The 27,908-nt window shown below is 47.7% G+C and overlaps 1 protein-coding gene across 1 annotated transcript; it reads right to left on the bottom strand.

The window, feature by feature from the left end:
- Positions 1–319: 319 nt before the first annotated feature.
- On the bottom strand, positions 320–27,787 carry LOC147119268 (uncharacterized). The gene is made up of 3 exons (XM_085984935.1): positions 27,049–27,787; positions 18,501–18,567; positions 320–1,977 (listed from the first exon to the last, which is right to left on the bottom strand). Exon 3 carries the CDS (start codon positions 1,736–1,738, stop codon positions 896–898), a length of 843 nt encoding a protein of 280 aa, XP_085841061.1. The 5' UTR covers positions 1,739–1,977; positions 18,501–18,567; positions 27,049–27,787; the 3' UTR covers positions 320–895.
- Positions 27,788–27,908: the final 121 nt, after the last annotated feature.

Here is a 27,908-nt window from a genome sequence, read left to right as displayed (position 1 = left end):
TGATCCCAGAGTAACTGTCGGGATCGCACCCCTGTGGATGTTCCGGGTCGTGTATTTTTAGTTATCCTGGTGACTAACACACACACATCAATAAAACAGGGAATTCCTGGAAACACGCTGCAGGTCCTTCTTTATCTGGAGATCAAATGTCTGTTGTATAATTGTACCAGCAGTTAACAGGCTCCTGTGAACTCCTCCCTCTGCTATTTTAGTGCAGAATTTAACAGATTTATTTTAACCTGCCCTAAAGTGATAGACTCAGGACAGTCACACAAACACGTTAAATCTTCATAGAATAATTACCAGTAATTTTTCGACTGGAATCTTAAACCTACCGTTTCACTTTCAGTCAGGAACAGATCGCAGTTTGACCCAATCTCTGATTTGACAGCATGTTTCCAGCATTCACCGTTGTTCTTCCCGATTCTAAACACAGTTGTAAAGGAGCCTTCTGTTCCGTGCCTAGGAGCTCTGAACCATGGAAGAGAGCGGCTGGGACATATTTCTTACACGTTCGATATTAACCTGCACGGCGACTTTGCTGCCAGTGAAGAGAGACGAGAAAGACCAAAGTGCCGTTTGCCCCTCTCAGTGTGGCCCTGAAGGACTGTGTCCAGGCTGAAGTTCTGTTCCCGCCGTACGAACCTCCCCCCAGATTGTCCTTTCTGAGCTCCAGCCAGGTGATGCTAAACACACAGGTGGGAAAGACAAAAATCGACAACAATGTGTTTAACACAAAGCTGATTTATTTGACATATATCCAAAATATTAAATTCCAGCCCAGTTATTGGGGTTATTAACATCAGCAGAAACAAATCCCAACTGTCGAAATGAACATGGTTCAGTCCTGGATGTGATTAACAGCAGCAATAACAGCAGAATCCAACCCCTACAGTCACTTATGAACTCGCTGGTGTCTCAGCAGGTGGGATGAACGTGTGAATCCTTTCTCACACACGGAGCAGGTGAATGGCCTCTGCCCAGTGTGAAGTCGTTGGTGTGCCAGCAGGCTGGATCTTTGAGTGAATCCCTTCCCACACACAGAGCAGGTGAACGGCCTCTCCCCGGTGTGAACTCGCTGGTGTGTCAACAGGTGGGATGACTGGGTGAATCCCTTCCCACACACTGAGCAGGTGAACGGCCTCTCCCCGGTGTGAACTCGCTGGTGTTCCACCAGGCTGGATGACTGAGTGAATCTCTTCTCACACACTGAGCAGGTGAACGGCCTCTCCCCAGTGTGAACTCTCTGGTGTTTCCACAGGTTGGATGCCTGAGTGAATCCCTTCCCACACTCGGAGCAGGTGAATAGCCTCTCCCCAGTGTGAGTGTGTTGATGTGTCAGAACTTCACGTCTGCTTTTAAAACTCTTCTCACACTCAGAACATTTAAAAGGTCTCTCCTCAGTGTGAACTCGCTGGTGTGTCAGTAGGGTGGATAACTGAGCGAATCCCTTCCCACAGGCAGAGCAGGGGAACGGCCTCTCCCTGGTGTGAATTCGCATGTGCATATGAAGCTTGGATAACTCTGTGAATCCCTTGCCACACATGGAGCAGGAGAATGGTCTCTCTCCGGTGTGAATTCGCCGATGAATTTCAAGCTGGGATGGGTAATTGAATCCCTTCCCACAGTCCCCACATTTACACGGCTTCTCTCCAGTGTGACTGCGTCGATGAATTTCCAACTCAGACGGGTAATTGAATCCCTTCCCACAGTCCCCGCATTTCCACGGTTTCTCCATGGTGTGGGTGTCCTTGTGTCTCTCCAGGTTGGACGATCAGTTGAAGCCTCGTCCACACACAGAACACGTGTACGGTTTCTCCCCGCTGTGAATGGTGCGATGTTTTTTCAGGCTGTGTAACTGGTTAAAGCTCATTCCACAGTCAGTGCACTGGAACACTCTCACTCGGGTGTGTGTGTCTCGGTGCTTTTCCAGTCACACTGATGTTTGAAATCTTTTTGAGAATGGTGAGACAGCTGCTGTGTGCAGAGTGAGAATAAAATCAATGAGTCAATGATTGTCTCTCCTGGTCACTGGGACCCTGAAGCCCCGCCCACTCTCTGTTCCTGGGCAAGATGGCTGCACATGCGCCGTGACCCCGCCCTGTCCAAGATGGCGGCCAGTGACCCCGCTGACCCGGGCTGCCGGGCCTGTCACCGCGGAACAAACACGGGGCCTGTGGGCTCTTATTCGGGGCCTGAGGCCTACACCGGGTGTTTATGAAGCTTCCCAGCCCACCCGCGGGTCCAATTCCTCCCCGAGCCCACAGCCTCCTACCACCTCCTGGGAGCATCTCTTCCGCCGCAGACTGCCTCCCACACTGCGCATGCTCAGAGCACAGTCCGGTCCCGTGCCTGCGCACCGGGCTCGAGTGATCATTGATAGGGCACATTCTGCCACGCGGAGGATTCTGGGTAAACGTCATCCCATCGAGATTGGGGCCGGAGGGGCAATAAACAAAATTAATCTTTAAATTATTCAGTAACCCAAATGCCCGGGCTCTCCGCCATTGTGCAAAGTAAACTGGCCGCCACTTTTCCTTTACACTAACTCGCACCTCAGGCCCCGCCCAGTCTGGTTTAATTGCTGAATGTTTCCTAACTGTTTTCTAATTCAAATTCAGTCCTGTTATTCTGAGGAAAACTGATGAGGCTTCATGTTTTGTGTGTCCGACATGTTAAAGGGTTAAATAAGCTGGTAACATTTTTTTTAAAGGTGCAAAGATGTGAAAAACGCCACTAGCGATGCCTCGAACCACACGGGACAGCGAAGTCCACTTCATCAGCGCCCCTGCCACAGGACTCAATATCCTCCCTCTCCACCACTGGTGCAGTGTCTGCAGTATGTGCGGTCTACAAGATGCCCAAGGTGGAGTCGAGGGCGAGGTAGCAGAATGGATGGAAAGATGGCTACAAAACAGAAATCAGAGGCTCGAAGTTGAAGAACATTTCTCGGGCTGGCAGAGAGTGAGATGTGGTGTCGCACAGCGGTCTGTGCTGCTGGGACCAATTCTGTTTGTGATGACTTGGACTCAGAATTTGAAGATGGCACCAAACTGGGTGGTGTAACTAATAATGTGGGGACTGCACCATAATACAGGAAGAGAGAAACTGGGCAACAACATTCAATGTAGTGAAAGGTGAGCTGGTTCATTGTAGGAGGAGGAATAAGGAAGCCACTTACACCTTAGAAAGTAAGAAAATAAATGGGGCAGAGGAGCAAAGCGATCTGGGAATACAGACACATAAATCACTAAAAGTAGCAACACAAGTTGATGAGGCCATAAAGATTGCAAAGAAAGGACTGGGGTTCATTTCTAGAGGAATATAATACAAGAGCAGGGAGGTAATGTTCAATTTATATTGAACCTTGGTGAGACCACAGTTGGAGCACTGTGAGCGGTTCATTTCTAGAGGAATATAATACAAGAGCAGGGAGGTAATGTTCAATTTATATTGAACCTTGGTGAGACCACAGTTGGAGCACTGTGAGCGGTTCATTTCTAGAGGAATATAATACAAGAGCCGGGAGGTAATTATTATGTCCGTGTATAATTGAGACACGGACAGCAGGAGTTGAACAAAACAAGTCTTTACTGAATGGAGTCAATCGGGAAACTGAAACTACAGAGGCTTGCTAGCGCCTTTTATACAGGGGTGGTCACTGCCGGTACTGCAGTCTGAGACCAGTTATTCTCTTAAAGGGACGTACACAACAATTCCTCCCCTTTTAGATAAACAGTACATAACATTCATTTAACAACTAAATGATAACTAATTACAATCACAATTACGGTTGCTAGATACATTGGTTGAGTTTAAGCAATTATAAGTTCAGTCTTTGAGGAGGCTTCCTGATTCTGTCTGGATAACGCCTCTTTGGGGTATCAGTTTCTTCTGGCAAGGTTGAGTCGGGATCAATGTCGTTGTTTGGTTCATCTGCTTCCAATATCACCGATTCTGCGGTAGCTGCAATTGGTACGTCGATTTCATTGCCAGGTGTATCAGATCGTGGTGTGGAGTTGACGTTTTCCAGTGACTCTAGAATCTGGTCAGCATGGCGTCTTACAATGCTCTCTCCAACATCCACGGTATACATGAGAGGTCCTTGCCGTGTACAAATCGTTCCTGGCTGCCATTTCTCAGTGCGGTAGTCCCGGGCCAAGACTGGTTGACCTATCTTAAAACTCCTGGTCGACCTTTCATTCATATTCTGAAACTGCCTGTTCTCCACATCTCTTCGGACGTTTGGCTTAACCAAATCCAAGCGGCATCGTAGTCTTCGATTGAAGAACATCATGGCTGGAGTTTGGTTGGTAACCGCATGTGTCGCATTCCGGTAGGCAAACAAGAAGTTGTCCACCTTGTGTTGTAGGGGTACATCTTCATTACACATTGCCTTGATAGCCTTCTTGAATGTTTGAACAAACCTCTCGGCCAATCCATTAGTGGCTGGATGATATGGGGCAGATGTGAAATGCTTAACACCATTGTTCTTTAAGAACCTCCGGAACTCTTCAGACACAAACTGTGGTCCATTGTCAGAGCAAATCTGTTCAGGCAGCCCATTCCTGGCGAATATGGTTCGTAAAACTGTGATAGTTTTTTCTGTGGTGGTTGAGGACATTTTTATTACCTCTGACCACTTTGAATGTGCATCCACCGCAATTAAAAACATCGAGTCCATGAAGGGACCAGCAAAATCAATGTGCACCCTTTGCCATGGAGATGAGGGCCACTCCCATGGATGTAGAGGAGCTTGCCTTCTGGCATCCTGTACAGCTCTTGGTCATCTCTTCGATTTCTCTATCGATTCCCGGCCACCACGCAAACGCCCTGGCTAAGTTCTTCATTTTTACCCCTCCCAGATGACCCTCATGAAGCTCATTGAGCACTCTATCCGTCAACTTAGGTGGAATTACTACTCTGGATCCACACATCAAGGTTCCTCTGCACACTGACAGCTGTTCTCTTCTCGGCGAGAATGCTGGCAGCAGTGGTTCGCCATGTGCTGGCCATCCCTTCACCGTTAAATCATAGACCCGGGATAGTGTCGGGTCATTTCGTGTTTCCTTTTCTATGTTTGCATTCGTCACAGGGAGACATTCGACTATGGTCGAGTGGAATATCTCCATTGGATCCACTGCAAGGTCTTCTTCCACCGTCGGCAACGGTAGGCGCGACAATCCATCAGCATTCCCATGCTGTTTAGTTCCTTTGTACTCAATGTCATATTGGTGTGCCCCCAGGAAAAGGGACCACCTCTGCAGCCGTCATTATCGGTACGCCCTTCTGAAGGTTGAAAATGGAGACAAGAGGTTGATGATCAGTTAGTAGAGTAAATTTTTGACCGTGCAGGTAGTGATTGAACTTCTTCACCCCCCACACTAGGCTGAGGGCCTCTCTGTCAATCTGGGCGTAGTTACGCTCGGCAGAAGTTAACGAGCGTGACGCAAAAGCTATCGGCCTCTCTTAAACCATCAAGGAATTTGTGTGACAGTACCGCCCCAATGTCGTAGGGAGACGCATCACACGCCAGGCTGATCGGCAGTGCTGGGTTGTAGTGAGCCAATACTTCTCTTGAAGTGATTAAGTCCTTACTCTTCTGAAAGGCCCGCTTACAGTCATTGCTCCATTTCCATGCTACTCCCGTTCATAGTAGGGCGTTCAGTGGGTGCAGAATTGTGGACAAATTCGGTAAAAACATATGGTAGTAATTCACCAATCCGAGGAATAACCTGTGTTGCGACACATTTTCAGGCGCTGGGGCCTTAACAACCGCTTCAATTTTGTCAGGGGACTTATGTAACCCCTCTTCATCAATCACGTGGCCACAATACAATATCTGTTTCTTAAAAAACTCGCACTTGGGGCGGTTGGCTCGTAGCCCATGTTCCTGTAGTCTAGTGAGCACCTGTTCTAGGTTGTTAAGGTGTTCACTGTCCTCTTCACCTGTCACAAGGATGTCGTCCAAGTAACACTGAGTCCCCGGAATCCCTTGCAGGACTTGTTCCATCGCTCTTTGCCATATCGCCGGAGCCGATGCTACTCTGAATACCAATCGATGATACTGGTAAAGACTTTTGTGAGTGTTTATCGTGAGATACTTCCTGGAGGATTCTTCAACCTCCATCTGCAAATATGCTTGTGCTAGGTCAATTTTTGTAAAACGCTTCCCTCCAGATAGTGAGGCGAAAATGTCTTCTATCCTTGGAAGAGGATATTGTACTGTGTGAAGGACTGGGTTCACCGTCACCTTGACGTCCCCACAGATGCGAACCTTCCTTGGCTCCTCGGACTTATTGCTTAACGTTTTCTTCATGACAGGAATGATGGGTGTCACCCACTCGCTCCAGTCGACCTTAGACAACACACTTGCCTTCTCCAGATTCTCCAGCTCTGCCTCGACGGCTGGGCGAATTGCATATGGTACCAGTCTTGCTTTGAAAAACTTGGGAGTTGCATTCTCTTCTATTTTTATCGAGGCAGTTACGCCTTTAAGAGTGCCCAGTTCTTGTTGAAATACCTCTTTGGCGTTCGCTAAGATTGTTGACAATCGTCCAGGAGTGACGTCTTCATCTTTTTTACCATCCACCATCATTGCATGAATGGAGTGCCAATCTAAGCTTATCTTCCTGATCCATTCACGTCCCAATAACAGTGGTCCACCTTTTTGCAGTATGTAGAGATACAATTTCCGCATTTTCTTGCCGTTGTATTCGACAGGCACCCTTATTTTTCCTCTGGGGTATACTTTTTGCCCCGTATACGTCGTCAAGATGATGGATGTCTCTCTCAAGGGTATGTGTGAGAATAGCCGCTCGCAGTCTCGTCGATTCATGACGGTTAGCGCTGATCCTGTATCCAATTCCATTTTAACTTGGGACCCTGCTATCGTGAGGGTGACCCAAATGGTTCGGTGATCCTCTTTTGCGATTACATTGTGAAGTTTGAGACAGCTTAGTCTCTTGTTCCCGGATTCACTATCGCTCATCTGGTCTTTGGAACTACTGTCCGTCATCTTTTGTACTTTCTTGTACGGATCCTTAGTAGCCTTTTTGTTGTCGCTGGTCTTCTTCCCAGACCTGCAAACTCATGCAATGCGTCCCATCTTTCCACATTGCCTGCATATTTTGTCCTTGGACCAGCAGTCCTTCTGGTCATGGTTAGTTCTGCCGCAGCGATAACATTTTGCAAATCCCCGTGTCATTTCGTGGGTGCCGTATTCCTGTGGCTTTTGTTGTATTTCCACAGCTCCCCTGGCTGCTGCTTCATACGATACTGCCACGCCGAAAGCCTTATCTAGCGTCAGCTCTTTCTCTGAGAGTAACTTCTTCTGTGTTCCTTCACTCAAGAGTCCACAGACAAATTTGTCCCGTAGGGTATCTGCCAGTCCTGCTCCGAACTGGCTGTGCTTTGATAGCTTGCGTAGTTCCGTAAGGTACTCAGCATTGCTCTCATCTTTTTGCTGAGTTCTCCTGTGGAATTTAAATCTTTCTGCTATCAGCAGCGGTGCAGGGTTTAGGTGTTCCTGCAGGACAGCAACAATTTCGTTAAAACTCTTTGCCTTTGGTTTGGCTGGAGTAATCAGGTCCCGCAATAGGCCGTACGTTCTAGCGCCCATTAAGTTTAGCAATACCGATGCCTTTTTCTCATCGGCTATTTCGTTTGCCTCACAATATACCTCGACTCTTTCCACATACGTGGTCTAGTCCTCTATTGTATTATCAAAGGCAGTGATACAGCCAGTCTTCGGCATCTTGAAAATCTAAAATGGTGCCTCCCGCGCTTTGCCTTCTTCCCCGATTTAACAAAATGGCGCTTCCCGCGCTTTGCCTTCTTCCCCGCTGATTAAGATGGCACCTCCCGCGCTTTGCCTTCTTCCCCGCTGTTGCTAGAGCTGCTTTCTGCGGTTTCCGTTGCAACCTGCAGCTCCTCGCGGTTTCCTGCACGTTTAATATTTCTTTTTTTATTATTTTTCCCGTCGTGGAACAACCCTGTGGGACTCTTGCCTCCCTCTTCTCGGGTCTGTAGGCAGCCCGGCTTCGTAGCACCGGCCGCGCCCTGTGTGCTCCACCTGCTCTCTCTCCTCTTCCCGACAACGCTGCTCGGCCCCGTTGCAAGCCACCCGCTTGAGTTCACGACCACCGCAGCCCAGGAAGGATCAGTGTACTACCTGCCACCAGCCCGATTAGCTGAAGCACCGTCGACAAGAAACAGGCCCCGCTTTCGACAGCTTCTCCAGCAATCTTCAACTCCGCTGACTCAGGGGCGGATGCCCACGGTCGACGCCCGTTTCTACTGCTTCTTTCTTCCTTCTGGCCTCGACCTCTGCTCACTTCGCTTCAGGAATGGATCCCAGGAGGTGGTGGAGACTGTAGGTAAGTTCGTATCTGCTCGTCGCCAGTATTATGTCCGTGTATGATTGAGACACGGACAGCAGGAGTTGAACAAAACAAGTCTTTACTGAAAGGAGTCAATCGGGAAACTGAAACTACAGAGGCTTACTAGCGCCTTTTATACAGGGGTGGTCACTGCCGGTACTGCAGTCTGAGACCAGTTATTCTCTTAAAGGTACATAAACAGTAATGTTCAATTTATATTGAACCTTGGTGAGACCACAGTTGGAGCCCTGTCAGCAGTTCATTTCTAGAGGAATATAATACAAGAGCAGGGAGGTAATGTTCAATTTATATTGAACCTTGGTTAGACCACAGTTGGAGCACTGTGAGCGGTTCATTTCTAGAGGAATACAATGCAAGAGCAGGGAGGTAATGATCAATTTATATTGAACCTTGGTGAGACCACAGTTGGAGCACTGTGAGCGGTTCATTTCTAGAGGAATATATTACAAGAGCAGGGAGGTAATGATCAATTTATATTGAACCTTGGTTAGACCACAGTTGGAGCACTGTGAGCAGTTCATTTCTAGAGGAATATAATACAAGAGCAGGGAGGTAATGATCAATTTATATTGAACCTTGGTGAGACCACAGTTGGAGCAGTGTGAGCGGTTCCGGTCTCAACACTACAAAAGGATATTGAAGCACTGGAGAAAATGCTGAAAAGATTGACAAGAACGTTACCTGAATTGAGAGGATGCAACTCTCGGGCACGATTGAGCAGGCTTGGGCTCTTTTCTCTGGAAAAGAGAAGACTGAGAGGAGTCCTGATTGATATGAAGGGGTTTATAGGGTAGATCTGGAGAAGCTGTTTCCACTTCTGGGTGAGTCAGGACAAGAGGGCAGCAATATAAGATCGCCACTAACAGATGAAATGAAGAATTTAGGAGGGATTTCTTTACTCAGGGTGTTGAGAGTGTGGAACTCACTGCCAGGCCGAGTGCTTGAAGCTGACAGCAACAATACTTTCTGTCTTACAGCCAAGGAGCTCTCCATTCTGCCATTTGTCCCCTGACTCCACAGGCTCTGACCTTATTCATTAGCCTATTATGTGGGACCTTACAGCCAAGGAGCTCTCCATTCTGCCCTCTGTCCCCTGACTCCACAGGCTCTGACCTTATTCATTAGCCTATTATGTGGGACCTTACAGCCAAGGAGCTCTCCATTCTGCCCTCTGTCCCCTGACTCCACAGGCTCTGACCTTATTCATTAGTCTATTATGTGGGACCTTACAGCCAAGGGGCTCTCCATTCTGCCCTCTGTCCCCTGACTCCACAGGCTCTGACCTTATTCATTAGTCTATTATGTGGGACCTTACAGCCAAGGGGCTCTCCATTCTGCCCTCTGTCCCCTGACTCCACAGGCTCTGACCTTATTCATTAGTCTATTATGTGGGACCTTACAGCCAAGGAGCTCTCCATTCTGCCCTCTGTCCCCTGACTCCACAGGCTCTGACCTTATTCATTAGTCTATTATGTGGGACCTTACAGCCAAGGGGCTCTCCATTCTGCCCTCTGTCCCCTGACTCCACGGGCTCTGACCTTATTCATTAGTCTATTATGTGGGACCTTACAGCCAAGGAGCTCTCCATTCTGCCCTCTGTCCCCTGACTCCACAGGCTCTGACCTTATTCATTAGTCTATTATGTAGGACCTTACAGCCAAGGAGCTCTCCATTCTGCCCTCTGTCCCCTGACTCCACAGGCTCTGACCTTATTCATTAGCCTATTATGTGGGACCTTACAGCCAAGGAGCTCTCCATTCTGCCCTCTGTCCCCTGACTCCACAGGCTCTGACCTTATTCATTAGCCTATTATGTGGGACCTTACAGCCAAGGAGCTCTCCATTCTGCCCTCTGTCCCCTGACTCCACAGGCTCTGACCTTATTCATTAGCCTATTATGTGGGACCTTACAGCCAAGGAGCTCTCCATTCTGCCATCTGTCCCCTGACTCCACAGGCTCTGACCTTATTCATTAGCCTATTATGTGGGACCTTACAGCCAAGGAGCTCTCCATTCTGCCCTCTGTCCCCTGACTCTACAGGCTCTGACCTTATTCATTAGCCTATTATGTGGGACCTTACAGCCAAGGAGCTCTCCATTCTGCCATCTGTCCCCTGACTCCACAGGCTCTGACCTTATTCATTAGCCTATTATGTAGGACCTTATCGAAGGCCTTTTGGAAATCGAGATAAATTATATCTACTGCATTACCCTTGTCTACTCTCTCTGTTACCTCTTCAAATAATTCAATGAGGTTGGTCAAGCAAGACTTTCCTTTCTGAAATCCATGCCGACTATTCATTATTCTAGATGTTTTTCTATTTTCTCCTATAGCAGGTATTCCATTATTTTTCCTACCACCGATGTTAAGCTGACTAGTCAATAGGAAGAGGAGGAGGCCATTCAGCCCCTCGAGCCTGTTCCGCCATTCAATGAGATCATGGCTGATCTGTGACCTAACTCCATATACCCGCCTTTGGCCCATATCCCTTAATACCTTTGGTTAACAGAAACCTATCAATCTCAGATTTAAAATTAACAATTGATCTCGCATCAATTGCCGTTTGCGGAAGAGAGTTCCAAACTTCTACCACCCTTTGTGTGTAGAAGTGTTTCCTAATTTCACTCCTGAAAGGTCTGCCTCTAATTTCTAGAGTATGCCCCCAGTCCTAGAATCCCCAACCAGCGGAAATAGTTTCTCTCTATCTACCCTATCTGTTCCCCTTAATATCCTGAAAACTTCGATCAGATCACACCTTAACCTTCTAAATTCCAGGGAATACAACTCTAATTTAAGAACATAAGAACATAAGAAATAGGAGCAGGAGTAGGCCAATTGGCCCCTCGAGCCTGCTCCGCCATTCAATAAGATCATGGCTGATCTGATCCTAACCGCCAATCCACTATGACAGAACCATCTCCTGAATCTAACAGAATTAGACACACGAAATAGGAGCAGGATCAGGCTACACGGCCCCTGGGCCCGCTCCGCTACCCACAGGGCCATGACCGATCCGAACCTAGACTCATGTCCAAATTCCTGCCCGCTCCCCGTAACCCTTAATTCCCTTTCCTTCTAGGAAACTGTCTATTTCTGTTTTAAATTTATGTAATGATGTAGCTTCGACAGCTTTTTGGGGCAGCATATTCCATGGACCTACCACCCTCTGAGTGAAGTAGTTCCTCCTCATCTCAGTTTTGAAAGAGCAGCCCCTTATTCTAAGACTATGCCCCCTAGTTCTAGTTTCATCCATCATCTGGAACATCCTCCCTGCATCCACCCGATCCAACCCCTTCATAATCTTATATGTTTCAATAAGATCGCCTCGTAACTTAAACCTTGAAGTCCGGGTATCATTCTGGTAAACCTACGCTGCACTCCCTCCAAGGCCAATATATCCTTCCTAAGGTGTGGTGCCCAGAACTGCTCTCAGTACTCCAGGTGTGGTCTAACCTGGGCTTTGTATAGCTGTAGTGTAACTTCTACCCACTTGTATTCTAGTCCTCGAGATATAAAGGCCAGCATTCTATTAGCCTTTTTGATTATTTTCTGTACCTGTTCATGACATTTTAATGATCTATGTACCTGGACCCCCAAGTCTCTTTGTGTAGTGTATGTACCTTGAAGAAGGAACTATATTCTGCAGCCCCTGTATACTGCAGTACCAGTAGTGACCACCCCTGTATATAAGCCTGTATAGTAGTTCCAGTTTTGTCTCCATTCAGTAAACACCTGTTATAACCAACTTCTGCAGTCCGTGTCTCAATTACACACGGACATTACACTTTGGACCGCCACTGTTTCTAGCTTTTCACCATTTAGAAAGTACTCTGTTCTATCCTTTTTAGGTCCAAAGTGGATGACCTCACATTTGCCTACATTGAAATCCATTTGCCACAGTTTTGCCCATTCACTTTATCTGTCGATATCTTTTGTAATTTTATGCTTTCATCTACACTGCCTACAATGCCCCTGTTATTGTGTCATCAGCAAATCTGGATATATGACTTTCTTTGCCTTCATCTAAGTCGTTAATAAATACTGTGAATAGTTGAGGCCCCAACACAGATCCCTGCGGGACTGCACTAGTCACCTCCTGCCCATTTGAGTACCTGCCCATTATCCCCACTGCCTGTCTCCTGCCGCTCAGCCAATTTCCTAACCAGGTCAATAATTTGCCCTCAATTCCTCTACTGTAAATACTGATGCAAAGTAATTATTCAACATGTCCGCCATTTCCTTATTATCATTGACAATATCACATTGACAAGGGCTGTGGAAGCTGAGTCGTTGAGTATATTCTAGGCTGAGACAGATAGATTTTTGGACTCTAGGGGAATCGAGGGATATGGAGATCGGGCAGGACAGTGGAGTTGAGGTCGAAGATCAGCCATGCTGTTATTGAATTGTGAAGCAGGCTCCAAGGGCTGTATGGCCGACTCCTGCTCCTAATTCTTATGTTCTTATGTAATTCGAGTCCCTGCCCATTACCCCCACTCTCTGTCTCCTGCCACTCAGCCAATTTCCTAACCCGGTCAATAATTTGCCTTCAATTCCATGGGCTTCTACCTTAGATAACAGTCTCTTACGTGGGACTTTATCAAATGCCTTCTGGATGTCCATATAAATAACATCCATCGACATTCCCCTGTCCACTACTTTAGTCACCTCCTCAAAAAAATCAATCAGGTTTGTCAGGCATGACCGACCTTTCACAAATCCATGCTGGCTCTCTCTGATCAACTGAAAATTTCCGAGGTGTTCAGTCACCCTCTCCTTAATTATAGACTCTAGGAATTTCCCAACAACAGATGTTAGGATAACTGGTCTCTAATTCCCTGGTTTCCCTCTCTCGCCATTCGTAAACAGCGGAGTGACATGCGTAATTTTCCAATCTAAAGGAACGGTTCCTGAATCGGGAGAACTTTGGAAGATTATAGTTAAGGCATCGGCAATGTGCTCACCTTCTTCCTTTAAAACCCAGGTGAGAGTGACTGCCTTTGACATCAAGGCAGTTTTTGACCATGTGTGGCACCAAGGAATCCGAGTACAGTTGAAGTCAATGGGAATCGGGGGGGAAACTCTCCACTGGCTGGAGTCATACTGAGCACAAAGGAAGATGGTTGGAGGCCAATCATCTGAGCCCCAGGACATCGCTGCTGGAGTTCCTCAGGGCAGTGTTCTAGGCCCAACCATCTTCAGCTGCTTCATCAATGACCTTCCCTCCATCAGAAGGTCAGAAGTGGGGATGTTCACTGATGACTGCACAGTGTTCAGTGCCATTCACAACTCCTCAGATAATGAACCAGTCCATGCCTACATGCAGAGACCTGAACGACATTCAGACTTAGTCTGATAAGTGGCAAGGAACATTTGTGCCACACAAGAGCCAGGCAATGACCATCTCCAACAAGAGAAAGTCTAACCACTGACCCTTGACATTCAATGGCATTACCATTGTTGAATCCCTTATCATCAACAAGCTGGAGGGTCACCATTGACCAGAAACTTAACTGGACCAGCCACATAAATACTGTGGCTACAAGAGCAGGCCAGAGGCTGGGTATTCTGCAGTGAGTGTCTCACCTCCTGACTCCCCAAAGCCTTTCCACCATCTACAAGGCACAAGTAAGGAGTGTGATGGAATATTCTCCACTTGCCTGGATGAGTGCAGCTCCAACAACACTCAAGAAGCTCAAAACCATCCAGGGCAAAGCAGCCCGCTTGTTTGGCACCCCATCCACCACCTTAAACATTCACTTCCTCCACCAGCGTACCGTGGCTGCAGTGTGTACCATCTACAAGATGCACTGCAGCAACTCGCCAAGGCTTCTTCGACAACACAGGGCTCAGTGCTAGGTCCCTTGCTTTTTGTGGTATATATCAATGATCTAGACTTGAATATAGGGGGTATGATTAAGAAGTTTGCAGATGATACTAAAATCGACTGTGTGGTTGATACTGAAGAAGGAAGCTGCAGACTGCAGGACAATATCAATAAATTGGTCAGGTGGGCAGAGCAAATGGAATTTTATCCAGAGAAGTGTGAGGTAATGCATTTGGGGAGGGCTAACAAGAATAGGGAATACACATTAAATGGTAGGACACTGAGTAGTGTAGAGGGACAAAGGGACCTTGGAGTGCCTGTCCACAGATCCCTGAAGGTAGCAGGCCAGGTAGATAAGGTGGTTAAGAAGGCTTACGGAATGCTTGCCTTTATTAGCCATGGAATAGAATACAAGAGCAGGGGGGTTATGCTTCAGCTGTATAAAACACTAGTTAGGCCTCAGCTGGAGTACTGCGTGCAGTTCTGGTCACCACAGGAAAGATGTGATTGCACTAGAGAGGGTACAGAGGAGATTTACAAGGATGTTGCCGGGAGTAGAGAATCTTCGCTATGAGGAAAGACTGGATAGGCTGGGTCTGTTTTCCTTGGAACAGAGGAGGCTGAGGGGAGACCTTATTGATGTGTATAAAATTATGAGGGGCCGAGATAAAGTGGATAGGAAGGACCTATTTCCCTTAGCAGAGGGGTCAAAAACCAGGGGGCACAGATTTAAAGTAATTGGTGGAAGGTTTAGAGGGGATTTGAGGGGAAATGTCTTCACCCAGAGGGTTGTGGGGGTCTGGAACTCGCTGCCTGAAAGGGTGGTAGAGGCAGGAACCCGAACCACATTTAAAAAGTACTTGGATGTGCACTTGGGATGCTGTAACCTGCAGGGCTCCGGACCAAGAGCTGGGAAGTGGGATTAGGCTGGATAGCTCTTTGTTGGCCGGTGCGGACACGATGGGCCGAAATGGCCTCCTTCCGTGCTGTAACTTTCTATAATTCTACACTGTCCCATCAAACACTCCCAGGGCAGGTACAGCACGGGTTAGATACAGAGTAAAGCTCCCTCTACACTGTCCCATCAAACACTCCCAGGGCAGGTACAGCACGGGTTAGATACAGAGTAAAGCTCCCTCTACACTGTTCCATCAAACACTCCCAGGACAGGTACAGCACGGGTTAGATACAGAGTAAAGCTCCCTCTACACTGTCCCATCAAACACCCCCAGGGCAGGTACAGCACGGGTTAGATACAGAGTAAAGCTCCCTCTACACTGTCCCATCAAACACTCCCAGGGCAGGTACAGCACGGGTTAGATACAGAGTAAAGCTCCCTCTACACTGTCCCATCAAACACTCCCAGGGCAGGTACAGCATGGGTTAGATACAGAGTAAAGCTCCCTCTACACTGTCCCATCAAACACTCCCAGGACAGGTACAGCACGGGTTAGATACAGAGTAAAGCTCCCTCTACACTGTCCCATCAAACACTCCCAGGGCAGGTACAGCATGGGTTAGATACAGAGTAAAGCTCCCTCTACACTGCCCCATCAAACACTCCCAGGACAGGTACAGCACAGGTTAGATACAGAGTAAAGCTTCCTCTACACTGTCCCATCAAACACTCCCAGGGCAGGTACAGCATGGGTTAGATACAGAGTAAAGCTCCCTCTACACTGTCCCATCAAACACTCCCAGGGCAGGTACAGCACGGGTTAGATACAGAGTAAAGCTCCCTCTACACTGTCCCATCAAACACTCCCAGGGCAGGTACAGCATGGGTTAGATACAGAGTAAAGCTCCCTCTACACTGTCCCATCAAACACTCCCAGGGCAGGTACAGCATGGGTTAGATACAGAGTAAAGCTCCCTCTACACTGTCCCATCAAACACTCCCAGGACAGGTACAGCACGGGTTAGATACAGAGTAAAGCTCCCTCTACACTGTCCCATCAAACACTCCCAGGGCAGGTACAGCATGGGTTAGATACAGAGCAAAGCTCCCTCTACACTGCCCCATCAAACACTCCCAGGACAGGTACAGCACAGGTTAGATACAGAGTAAAGCTTCCTCTACACTGTCCCATCAAACACTCCCAGGGCAGGTACAGCATGGGTTAGATACAGAGTAAAGCTCCCTCTACACTGTCCCATCAAACACTCCCAGGGCAGGTACAGCACGGGTTAGATACAGAGTAAAGCTCCCTCTACACTGTCCCATCAAACACTCCCAGGGCAGGTACAGCACGGGTTAGATAGAGTAAAGCTCCCTCTACACTGTCCCATCAAACACTCCCAGGGCAGGTACAGCATGGGTTAGATACAGAGTAAAGCTCCCTCTACACTGTCCCATCAAACACTCCCAGGACAGGTACAGCACGGGTTAGATACAGAGTAAAGCTCCCTCTACACTGTCCCATCAAACACTCCCAGGGCAGGTACAGCATGGGTTAGATACAGAGTAAAGCTCCCTCTACACTGCCCCATCAAACACTCCCAGGACAGGTACAGCACAGGTTAGATACAGAGTAAAGCTTCCTCTACACTGTCCCATCAAACACTCCCAGGGCAGGTACAGCACGGGTTAGATACAGAGTAAAGCTCCCTCTACACTGTCCCATCAAACACTCCCAGGGCAAGTACAACACGGGTTAGATACAGAGTAAAGCTCCCTCTACACTGTCCCATCAAACACTCCCAGGACAGGTACAGCACGGGTTAGATACAGAGTAAAGCTCTCTCTACACTGTCCCATCAAACACTCCCAGGGCAGGTACAGCACGGGTTAGATACAGAGTAAATCTCCCTCTACACTGTCCCATCAAACACTCCCAGGGTAGGTACAGCACGGGTTAGATACAGAGTAAATCTCCCTCTACACTGTCCCATCAAACACTCCCAGGGCAGGCACAGCACGGGTTAGATACAGAGTAAAGCTCCCTCTACACTGTCCCATCAAACACTCCCAGGGCAGGTACAGCACAGGTTAGATACAGAGTAAAGCTCCCTCTGCACTGTCCCATCAAACACTGCCAGCCCATAATGAGCAGGGCTCAGGGAGGTTGGTTGCTAAGCACTGCAGTGATGTCATAAAGCAGGGCCATTCAGCCCAGCTGGTCGTCTCCTTGTCCCTTTAAAGGTGGAGAGCCGGGACACCCTGTCTCCAAACACATCCCACCTGTTCATACTGAGAATCCCCGGGGAAGGCCCAAGGCCCAGAGTGTGGAACACAACCAAGAGGGAAAGAGGAGGAGAGATGGTGCAGTGTGGGAGGTGAGGGAGGAGTCTGCTCATTCCGGGGGCAGATCAGACAAAGTGCTTTGAGTGGTGGGTCCAGCAGTGAAACTGAAACCAAACCAAAGTTAGGCCTCAGCTAGAGTACTGCGTGCAGTTCTGGTCACCACATTACAGGAAAGATGTGATTGCACTAGAGAGGGTACAGAGGAGATTTACAAGGATGTTGCTGGGAGTAGAGAATCTTCGCTATGAGGAAAGACTGGATGGGCTGGGTCTGTTTTCCTTGGAACAGAGGAGGCTGAGGGGAGATTTATTGAGGTGTATAAAATTATGAGGGGCATAGATAAAGTGGATAGAAAGGACCTATTTCCCTTAGCAGAGGGGTCAAAATCCAGGGGGCACAGATTTAAAGTAATTGGTGGAAGGTTTAGAGGAGATTTGAGGGGAAATGTCTTCACCCAGAGGGTTGTGGGGGTCTGGAATTCACTGCCTGAAAGGGTGGTAGAGGCAGGAACCCGAACCACATTAAAAATGTACTTGGATGTGCACTTGGGATGCTGTAACCTGCAGGGCTACGGACCAAGAGCTGGGAAGTGGGATTAGGCTGGAGAGCTCTTTGTTGGCCGGTGCGGACATGATGGGCCGAAATGGCCTCCTTCCGAAATGTAACTTTCTATGATTCTACGATTCTATGACCTCCAAAACCCGCGACCTCCACCACCTAGAGGGACGAGGGCAGCAGGCGCAGGGGAACACCACCACCTCCAAGCTCCCCTCCAAGTCACACAACATCCTGACTTGGAAATATATCGCCGATCCTTCATCGTCGCTGGGTCATAATCCTGGAACTCCCTCCCTAACAGCTCTGTGGGAGTTCCTTCACCACACGGACTGCAGCGGTTCAAGAAGGCAGTTCACCACCCGCTTCTCAAGGGCAACTAGGGATGGGGAATAAATGTTGCCGATGCCCAAGTCCCATAAAGAATAAATCAATTGAAAAAAGCACATTAATCTGATGGGAGATCACTTACACACGAGCAGCCAGCGGTGTGGAGCCTCCGGAGAGTCCAGTCCCTTTCCAGCCAGTATTGACAGGAGCTGGGACACAGAAAGAGTCTCATTCAAATCAGTGATATATTTGATCACACAAACCAACTCCCAAAAATACTGAGACAGATCATCAGGCCAGGCTGAGGCATTTCAGGCTGGATTATGCCCGGAATACTGACTGTATCTCTACTGATGTTAATCCAGCTCCCTCACCCCGTCACTCAGTAACCCCTCCCCCAGTACCCTGTGTTACTGACTGTATCTCTACTGATGTTAATCCAGCTCCCTCGCACTGTCACTCAGTAACCCCTCCCCCAGCACCGTGTTACTGACTGTATCTCTACTGATGTTAATCCAGCTCCCTCACACTGTCACTCAGTAACCCCTCCCCCAGCGCCCTGTGTTACTGACTGTATCTCTGCTGATGTTAATCCAGCTCCCTCACACTGTCACTCAGTAACCCCTCCCCCAGCACCCTGTGTTACTGACTGTATCTCTACTGATGTTAATCCAGCTCCCTCACACTGTCACTCAGTAACCCCTCCCCCAGCACCCTGTGTTACTGACTGTATCTCTACTGATGTTAATCCAGCTCCCTCACACTGTCACTCAGTAACCCCTCCCCCAGCTCCCTGTGTTACTGACTGTATCTCTACTGATGTTAATCCAGCTCCCTCACACTGTCACTCAGTAACCCCTCCCCCAGCACCCTGTGTTACTGACTGTATCTCTACTGATGTTAATCCAGCTACCTCACACTGTCACTCAGTAACCCTCCCCCAGCACCCTGTGTTACTGACACTATCTCTACTGATGTTAATCCAGCTCCCTCACACTGTCACTCAGTAACCCCTCCCCCAGCACCCTGTGTTACTGACTGTATCTCTACTGATGTTAATCCAGCTCCCTCACACTGTCACTCAGTAACCCCTCCCCCAGCACCGTGTTACTGACTGTATCTCTACTGATGTTAATCCAGCTCCCTCACACTGTCACTCAGTAACCCCTCCCCCAGCACCCTGTGTTACTGACTGTATCTCTACTGATGTTAATCCAGCTCCCTCATACTGTCACTCAGTAACCCTCCCCCAGCACCGTGTGTTACTGACTGTATCTCTACTGATGTTAATCCAGCTCCCTCACACTGTCACTCAGTAACCCCTCCCCCCGAGCCCTGTGTTACTGACTGTATCTCTACTGATGTTAATCCAGCTCCCTCATACTGTCACTCAGTAACCCTCCCCCAGCACCCTGTGTTACTGACTGTATCTCTACTGATGTTAATCCAGCTCCCTCACACTGTCACTCAGTAACCCCTCCCCCAGCGCCCTGTGTTACTGACTGTATCTCCACTGATGTTAATCCAGCTCCCTCACCCTGTCACTCAGTAACCCCTCCCCCAGCACCCTGTGTTACTGACTGTATCTCTACTGATGTTAATCCAGCTCCCTCACACTGTCACTCAGTAACCCCTCCCCCAGCACCCTGTGTTACTGACTGTATCTCTACTGATGTTAGTCCAGCTCCCTCACACGGTCACTCAGTAACCCCTCCCCCCGTGCCCTGTGTTACTGACTGTATCCCTACTGATGTTAGTCCAGCTCCCTCACACTGTCACTCAGTAAACCCTCCCCCAGCACCCTGTGTTACTGACTGTATCTCTACTGATGTTAATCCAGCTCCCTCACCCTGTCACTCAGTAACCCCTCCCCCAGCACCCTGTGTTACTGACTGTATCTCTACTGATGTTAATCCAGCTCCCTCACCCTGTCACTCAGTAACCCCTCCCCCAGCACCCTGTGTTACTGACTGTATCTCTACTGATGTTAATCCAGCTCCCTCAGACTGTCACTCAGTAACCCCTCCCCCAGCACCCTGTGTTACTGACTGTATCTCTACTGATGTTAATCCAGCTCCCTCACCGTCACTCAGTAACCCCTCCCCCAGCACCCTGTGTTACTGACTGTATCTCTGCTGATGTTCATCCAGCTCCCTCACACTGTCACTCAGTAACCCCTCCCCCCGTGCCCTGTGTTACTGACTGTATCCCTACTGATGTTAATCCAGCTCCCTCACACTGTCACTCAGTAACCCTCCCCCAGCACCCTGTGTTACTGACTGTATCTCTACTGATGTTAATCCAGCTCCCTCACACTGTCCCTCAGTAACCCCTCCCCCGTGCCCTGTGTTACTGACTGTATCTCTACTGATGTTAATCCAGCTCCCTCACCCTGTCACTCAGTAACCCCTCCCCCAGCACCCTGTGTTACTGACTGTATCTCTACTGATGTTAATCCAGCTCCCTCACACTGTCACTCAGTAACCCCTCCCCCAGCACCGTGTTACTGACTGTATCTCTCCTGATGTTAATCCAGCTCCCTCACACTGTCACTCACTAATCCCTCCCCCAGCACCGTGTGTTACTGACTGTATCTCTACTGATGTTAATCCAGCTCCCTCACACTGTCACTCAGTAACCCCTCCCCCCGTGCCCTGTGTTACTGACTGTATCTCTACTGATGTTAATCCAGCTCCCTCACACTGTCACTCAGTAACCCTCCCCCAGCGCCGTGTTACTGACTGTATCTCTGATGTTAATCCAGCTCCCTCACAGTCACTCAGTAACCGCTCCCCCCGTGCCCTGTATTACTGACTGTATCCCTACTGATGTTAATCTAGCTCCCTCACACTGTCACTCAGTAACCCCTCCCCCTGCACCCTGTGTTACTGACTGTATCTCTGCTGATGTTAATCCAGCTCCCTCACACTGTCACTCAGTAACCCCTCCCCCAGCACCCTGTGTTACTGACTGTATCTCTACTGATGTTAATCCAGCTCCCTCACACTGTCACTCAGTAATCCCTCCCCCAGCACCCTGTGTTACTGTCTGTATCTCTACTGATGTTAATCCAGCTCCCTCACGCTGTCACTCAGTAACCCCTCCCCCAGCACCCTGTGTTACTGACTGTATCTCTACTGAAGTTAATCCCGCTCCCTCACACTGTCACTCAGTAACCCCTCCCCCAGCACCCTGTGTTACTGACTGTATCTCTACTGATGTTAATCTGGTGCAGAGTGACTGTTGGTAAACCATTTAACTGGTGTAACTAGAGGGATTGATTTAATTTAAATCCAATTAATTCAAGGGGATACTAGCATCTAAAATCGGGCAGAGGGTGTCCATAACTAACAATAAAAAATTTAATTAATTACGTAGAATGGAGCAGGTAATGTGTCACTGTTGCGAGGTGTGGGAGCGGTGAACCCCATTGAGGCTCACGGTGATTATGTCTGTGACAAGTGTCTCCTGCTACAGGAACTCCAGCTCCGTGTTGATGAGCTGGAGTCTGAGCTTCAGACACTGCGACACATCAGGGAGGGGGAGAAGTACCTGGACTCTGTGTATCAGGAGGTGGTCACACCTATGAAGTTAATTAATTCAGATGTAGCCCATGGTCAGGGACAGGACGGCGTGACTACGAGTGAGGCAGGTACAGGGATCCAGGAGGTAGAGCTGGAGGAGCCGCAGCCCTTGCTCTTGACCAACAGGTTCGAGGTTCTTACTCCCTGTGGGGACAGGAGCAGGGGCTGCAGGGAGGATGAGCAACCTGGCCACAGCACCGTGGAACGGGGGGCCATTCAAGAGGGGGGAGTAAATAGAAATGTCGTAGTGGTAGGGGATAGTATTATTAGGGGGATAGATAGTGTTCTCTGCAGCCGAGAGCGAGAGTCCCGAAGGCTGTGTTGCCTACCCGGTGCCAGGGTTAAGGACATCTCCTCTGGGCTGGAAAGAAACTTGCAGTGCGAGGGGGTGGATCCAGTTGTCATGGTCCATGTTGGTACAAACGACGTAGATAAGACTAGGAAGCCGGTTCTGTTAAAGGAGTATGAGCAGCTAGGGGTCAAATTAAAAAACAGAACCTCAAGGGTAATAATCTCTGGATTATTACCTGAGCCACGAACGAATTTGGCTAGGACATATAAAATTAGAGAGTTAAATGCGTGGCTCAAAGACTGGTGTGGGAGAAATGGGTTTTGCTTCCTGGGACACTGGCACCAGTACTGGGGCAGGAGGGAGCTGTTCCGTTGGGACGGGCTTCACTTGGCCAGTGCTGGGACTAGAGTCCTGGCGGATCATATAACTAGGGCTGTAGAGAGGGCTTTAAGCTAACTAGTGGGGGGGAGGTTCCTAGAGAGCAAATAATAAAAATGACAACAGAGAAGGTCATAGACTTAGGTAGCAGTGGGGAAATTAAAAACCAGAGCGTGTCAGGAAGGGGCAGAAGGTATGGAGTAAAAGGTAAAGTAATAAAAAGGGCAAAAGCAGGAACTAAGTGTCACAAAACATATTTGAAAGTTCTCTATCGGAATGCACGTAGCATTCGTAACAAAATAGACGAGTTAATGGCACAAATAGCTACATATGGGTATGATCTTGTGGCCATTACAGAAACATGGCTGCAGGGTGACAATGCCTGGGAATTAAACATACCAGGTTATTTAACGATCAGGAAGGACAGGCAGGAAGGAAGGGGAGGTGGGGTGGCTATGTTAATAAAGGAAGGAATCACTGTAATACAGAGAAATGATATTGGGTCAAAAGACCAGGATTATGAAACAGTTTGGGTGGAGACAAGGAATAATAAGGGGAAAAAAGCACTAGTGGGCGTAGTCTATAGGTCTCCGAACAGTTGCAACTCTGTTGGACGGAGTATCAATCAGGAAATAGTTGAGGCTTGTAATAAGGGAACATCTATAATTATGGGGGATTTTAACTATCATATTAATTGGACAAATCAAATTGGGCAGGGCTGCCTTGAGGATGAGTTCGTTGAGTGTATTAGGGATGGTTTTCTTGAGCAGTATGTAACTGAACCGACCAGGGGGCAAGCAACCTTAGATCTGGTCCTATGTAACGAGACAGGATTAATTAAAAATGTCCTAGTAAAGGATCCCCTTGGAATGAGTGACCATAACATGGTTGAATTCCATATTCAATTAGAGGGTGAGAAGGTTGGATCTCAAACAAGCGTGCTAAGCTTGAATAAAGGAGACTATGAAGGTATGAGAGCGGAATTGAGTAGAGTGGATTGGGAAAATAGATTAAAGGGTAAGACGATACATGATCAGTGGTGTACATTTAAGGAGTTATTTTACAACTTCCAAAAAATATATATTCCACCGAGAAGAAAAGGGTGTAAAAGAAAAGACAGCCATCCGTGGCTAAGTAAAGAAATTAAGGATAGTATTCGACTAAAAACAAGGGCATATAAGGTAGCCAAATCTAGTGGGAGGATAGAGGATTGGGAAAACTTTAAAAGACAACAAAAAATAACAAAAAGATTAAGAAAGGGAAGATAGATTATGAAAGTAAATTAGCAAAAAATATAAAAACAGATAGTAAGAGTTTTTATAGTTATATAAAAAGAAAAAGGGTGGCTAAAGTAAATGTTGGTCCCTTAGAGGATGAGACCGGGAAATTAATGGTGCGAAATATGGAGATGGCAAAAACACTGAATGAATATTTTGTATCAGTCTTTACAGTAGAAGACACTAAGAATATCCCAACACTGGACAAACAGGGGGCTATAGCGGGGGAGGAGCTAAACACGATCAAAATCACTAAGGAAGTGGTACTCGGTAAAATAATGGGACTCAAGGCGGATAAATCACCTGGACCTGATGGCTTACATCCTAGGGTCTTGAGGGAAGTGGCGGTAGGGATTGTGGATGCATTGGTAATAATTTTCCAAAACTCCCTGGACTCAGCAAAGGTCCCGGCAGACTGGAAAACTGCTAATGTAACGCCCTTATTTAAAAAGGGCAGTAGACAGAAGGCTGGAAACTATAGACCGGTTAGCCTAACATCTGTGGTAGGTAAAATATTGGAGTCCATTATTAAGGAGACAGTAACATTAAGGACATTTGGATAATCATAATTTAATAGGACAAAGTCAGCATGGTTTTATGAAGGGGAAGTCATGTTTGACAAATTTGCTGGAGTTCTTTGAGGAAGTAACATATAGAGTGGATAAAGGGGAACCAGTGGGCGTAGTGTATTTAGACTTCCAAAAGGCATTTGACAAGGTGCCACAAAAGATTATTGCTTAAGATAAAAAATCACGGGATTGGGGGTAATATTCTGGCATGGATAGAGGATTGGCTATCTAACAGAAGGCAGAGAGTTGGGATAAATGGTTCATTCTCAGACTGGCAATCAGTAACTAGTGGTGTTCCGCAGGGGTCAGTGCTGGGTCCCCAACTCTTTACAATCTATATTAACGATTTGGAGGAGGGGACCGAGTGTAACATATCAAAGTTTGCAGATGATACTAAGATGAGAGGGAAAGTAGTGAGTGAGGAGGACATAAAAAACCTGCAAGGGGACATAGACACGCTAAATGAGTGGGCAGAGATTTGGCAGATGGAATACAATACTAGAAAGTGTGAGGTTATGCACTTTGGCAGGAAAAATCGTAGAGCAAGTTATTATCTTAATGGCAAGAAACTGGAAAGTTCTGAAATACAAAGGGATCTGGGGGTCCTGGTGCACGAAACTCAAAAGGTTAGTATGCAGGTGCAGCAAGTGATTAAGAAAGCCAATGGAATGCTGGCTTTCATTGCTAGGGGGATAGAATATAAAAGTAGGGAGGTATTGCTTCAGTTGTACAAGGTATTGGTGAGACCGCACCTGGAATACTGCATACAGTGTTGGTGTCCATACTTAAGAAAAGACATACTTGCTCTCGAGTCAGTACAAAGAAGGTTCACTCGGTTAATCCCGGGGATGAGGGGATGGACATATGAGGAGAGGTTGCGTAGATTGGGACTCTAATCATTGGAGTTGAGAAGAATGAGAGGCGATCTTATTGAAACATATAAGATTGTGAAGGGGTTGGATCGGGTGGATGCGGGGAGGATGTTCCCGATGATGGGTGAAACTAGAACTAGGGGGCATAGTCTTAGAATAAGGGCCTGCTCTTTCAAAACTGAGATGAGGAGGAACTACTTCACTCAGAGGGTGGTAGGTCCATGGAATATGCTGCCCCAAAAAGCTGTAGAAGCTACATCGTTACATAAATTTAAAACAGAAATAGACAGTTTCCTAGAAGTAAAGGGAATTAAGGGTTACGGGGAGCGGGCAGGAATTTGGACACGAGTCTAGGTTCGGATCGGTCATGGCCCTGTGGGTAGCGGAGCGGGCCCAGGGGCCATGTAGCCTGATCCTGCTCCTATTTCGTGTGTCTAATTCTGTTAGATTCAGGAGATGGTTCTGTGATAGTAGATTTGAGGTTAGGATCAGATCAGCCATGATCTTATTGAATGGCGGAGCAGGCTCAAGGGGCCGATTGGCCTACTCCTGCTCCTATTTCTTATGTTCTTAGAATCATTCTGTGCATTAAAACATTCTCATCTCCCCCCTAGTTCTTTTATCAAGTATCTTAAATCTGTGCACTTTTGTTACCAGCCCTCCTGGCAGTGTCACCATTCCCCTAAATCTCCTCTGCACCCTCTCCAAGGCCTGGATATCCTTTTTAAAGCCTGGTGCCCAGAATTGGACACAATACTCCAGCTGAGGCCTAACCAGTGATTCATTAATGTTGAGCATAACTTCCTTGCTTTCTGTGCCTCTGTTTCTAAAGCCCAGGATCCCGAATACTTTTTATAACAGCCTTATAATCTTGTCCTGCCGCCTTCAAAGACAAAGTGCTTTGAGTGGTGGGTCCAGCAGTGAAACTGAACCCAAACCAAAGGGAACAAATAAAGATCCAATCCAAGGGAACAAGCAACGGGGCAATGGGAAGAAACCACAACCGGCCCAAAAGTGGGATAATCTCCCCAAGAGGTCGGTGCGGACAGTTAGAAACTCCTCCTGGTGACTGTGTGCCTGCAGGACTCGGCTTCACTCCAGTGTTTAAAGGCACAGAGCGCTGGCCTCACACCCAGGGGGCAATGTGTGGGAATTCCAGGGGCAGCGAGGACATGCCCGGAAATACCCCGGAGCAGTGAAAGCCCACTGGGCCCCAGGACAGGTTCATCGGAAAACCTGGGCAAGGGCAAACCCAGCGTGCCCACTCTGAACCCGATTTGCTGCTCCCTCTAGGCCCAGCACTGCCTGCACCCCCGGCGCACGGCAGTGGAATTTCAGCCTCAGTGTTACAAGTTTCATCGGTTACAGTCTGGAAAGAGGAATAATTCAAACTGACCCAGAGCTGTGTCATTGGTTCAGTCTGTGGAGGACTGACGGGTCCTTTTAAATTTGAGTGGTCAGGTATTCAAATTCCCATAAACTCTAATCCCGGATATAAAAGTGGGGAGAGCTGTGTTTAAATCACAGAGTCTCCTTGGAGTTTCTCTGAGTGAAGGACCTGGTCAGCTTGAAACACCTGAAAGAGAAAAATCAATTAAAAATTTCCAATTTGTAGTTTTTGACCAATATTGACTCGCACAGGGATGGGGAATTCTAGAATAAGGAAGGAACCGGTCAGGATTTGAAAGGTATTTAGAATAGAGTAATGGAATTCTTACATTTGGGATCTTTCTTGATCTTGTCCACTCGAGGAGTTAGATAACAGTCTTTCTCTTGTGAATACAGAGCTGAATTATTGGGCCGTGATGTGTTTCCTTGTTCAGCTTCTGTTAAATACACTTCCTGAGTGGACAAATAAAGCTGATTTATTTGATATTTATCCAGAATATTAAACTCCAGCCCAGTTACAGGGTTATTAACATCAGCAGAAACAAACCCCAACTGTCAGAATGAACATGGTTCAGTCCTGGATGTCATTAACAGCAATAACAGCAGAATCCAACCCCTGCAGTCACTTGTGAATTTGCTGGTGTGACAGTAGATGGAAGGACTGAGAGAATCCCTTCCCACACACAGAGCAGGTGAACGGCCTCTCCCCAGTGTGAATTTGCTGGTGTTTCAACAGGTTGGACGATTCTTTGAAAGTCTTCAGGCAGTGAGAGCAAATGAACAGCCTCTCCCCAGTGTGACTGCGTCAATGAATTTTCAGCTAGAAAGGGTAACTGAATCCCTTCCCAGTCCCCACATTTACACGGTTTCTCCGTGCTGCAGGTGTCCTTGTGTCTCTCCAGGTTGGATAATCAGTTGAAGCCTCGTCCACACACAGAACACGTGTACGGTTTCTCCCCGCTGTGAATGGTGCGATGATTTTTCAGGCTGTGTAACTGGTTAAAGCTCTTTCCACAGTCAGTGCACTGGAACACTCTCACTCAGGTGTGTCTGTCTCGCTGCTTTCCAGTCACACTGATGACTGAAATCTTTTTCCACAGATAGAACAGACACTCATTCTTCCTTCCACATTCAAAGGCCGATGATATTCAGGTTCTGATGAATCTAGTGACTCTGTCAGATCTTGACA

The sequence above is a fragment of the Somniosus microcephalus genome, chromosome 4 (assembly GCF_052327205.1).
Source record: "Somniosus microcephalus isolate GS21.2 chromosome 4, FLI_Smic_1.0, whole genome shotgun sequence".
In the NCBI taxonomy this organism is placed as follows: Eukaryota; Metazoa; Chordata; class Chondrichthyes; order Squaliformes; family Somniosidae; genus Somniosus; species Somniosus microcephalus.
The sequence above is the reverse complement of the archived record's forward strand: the minus strand, read 5'-3'. Positions and strand labels throughout refer to the sequence as shown.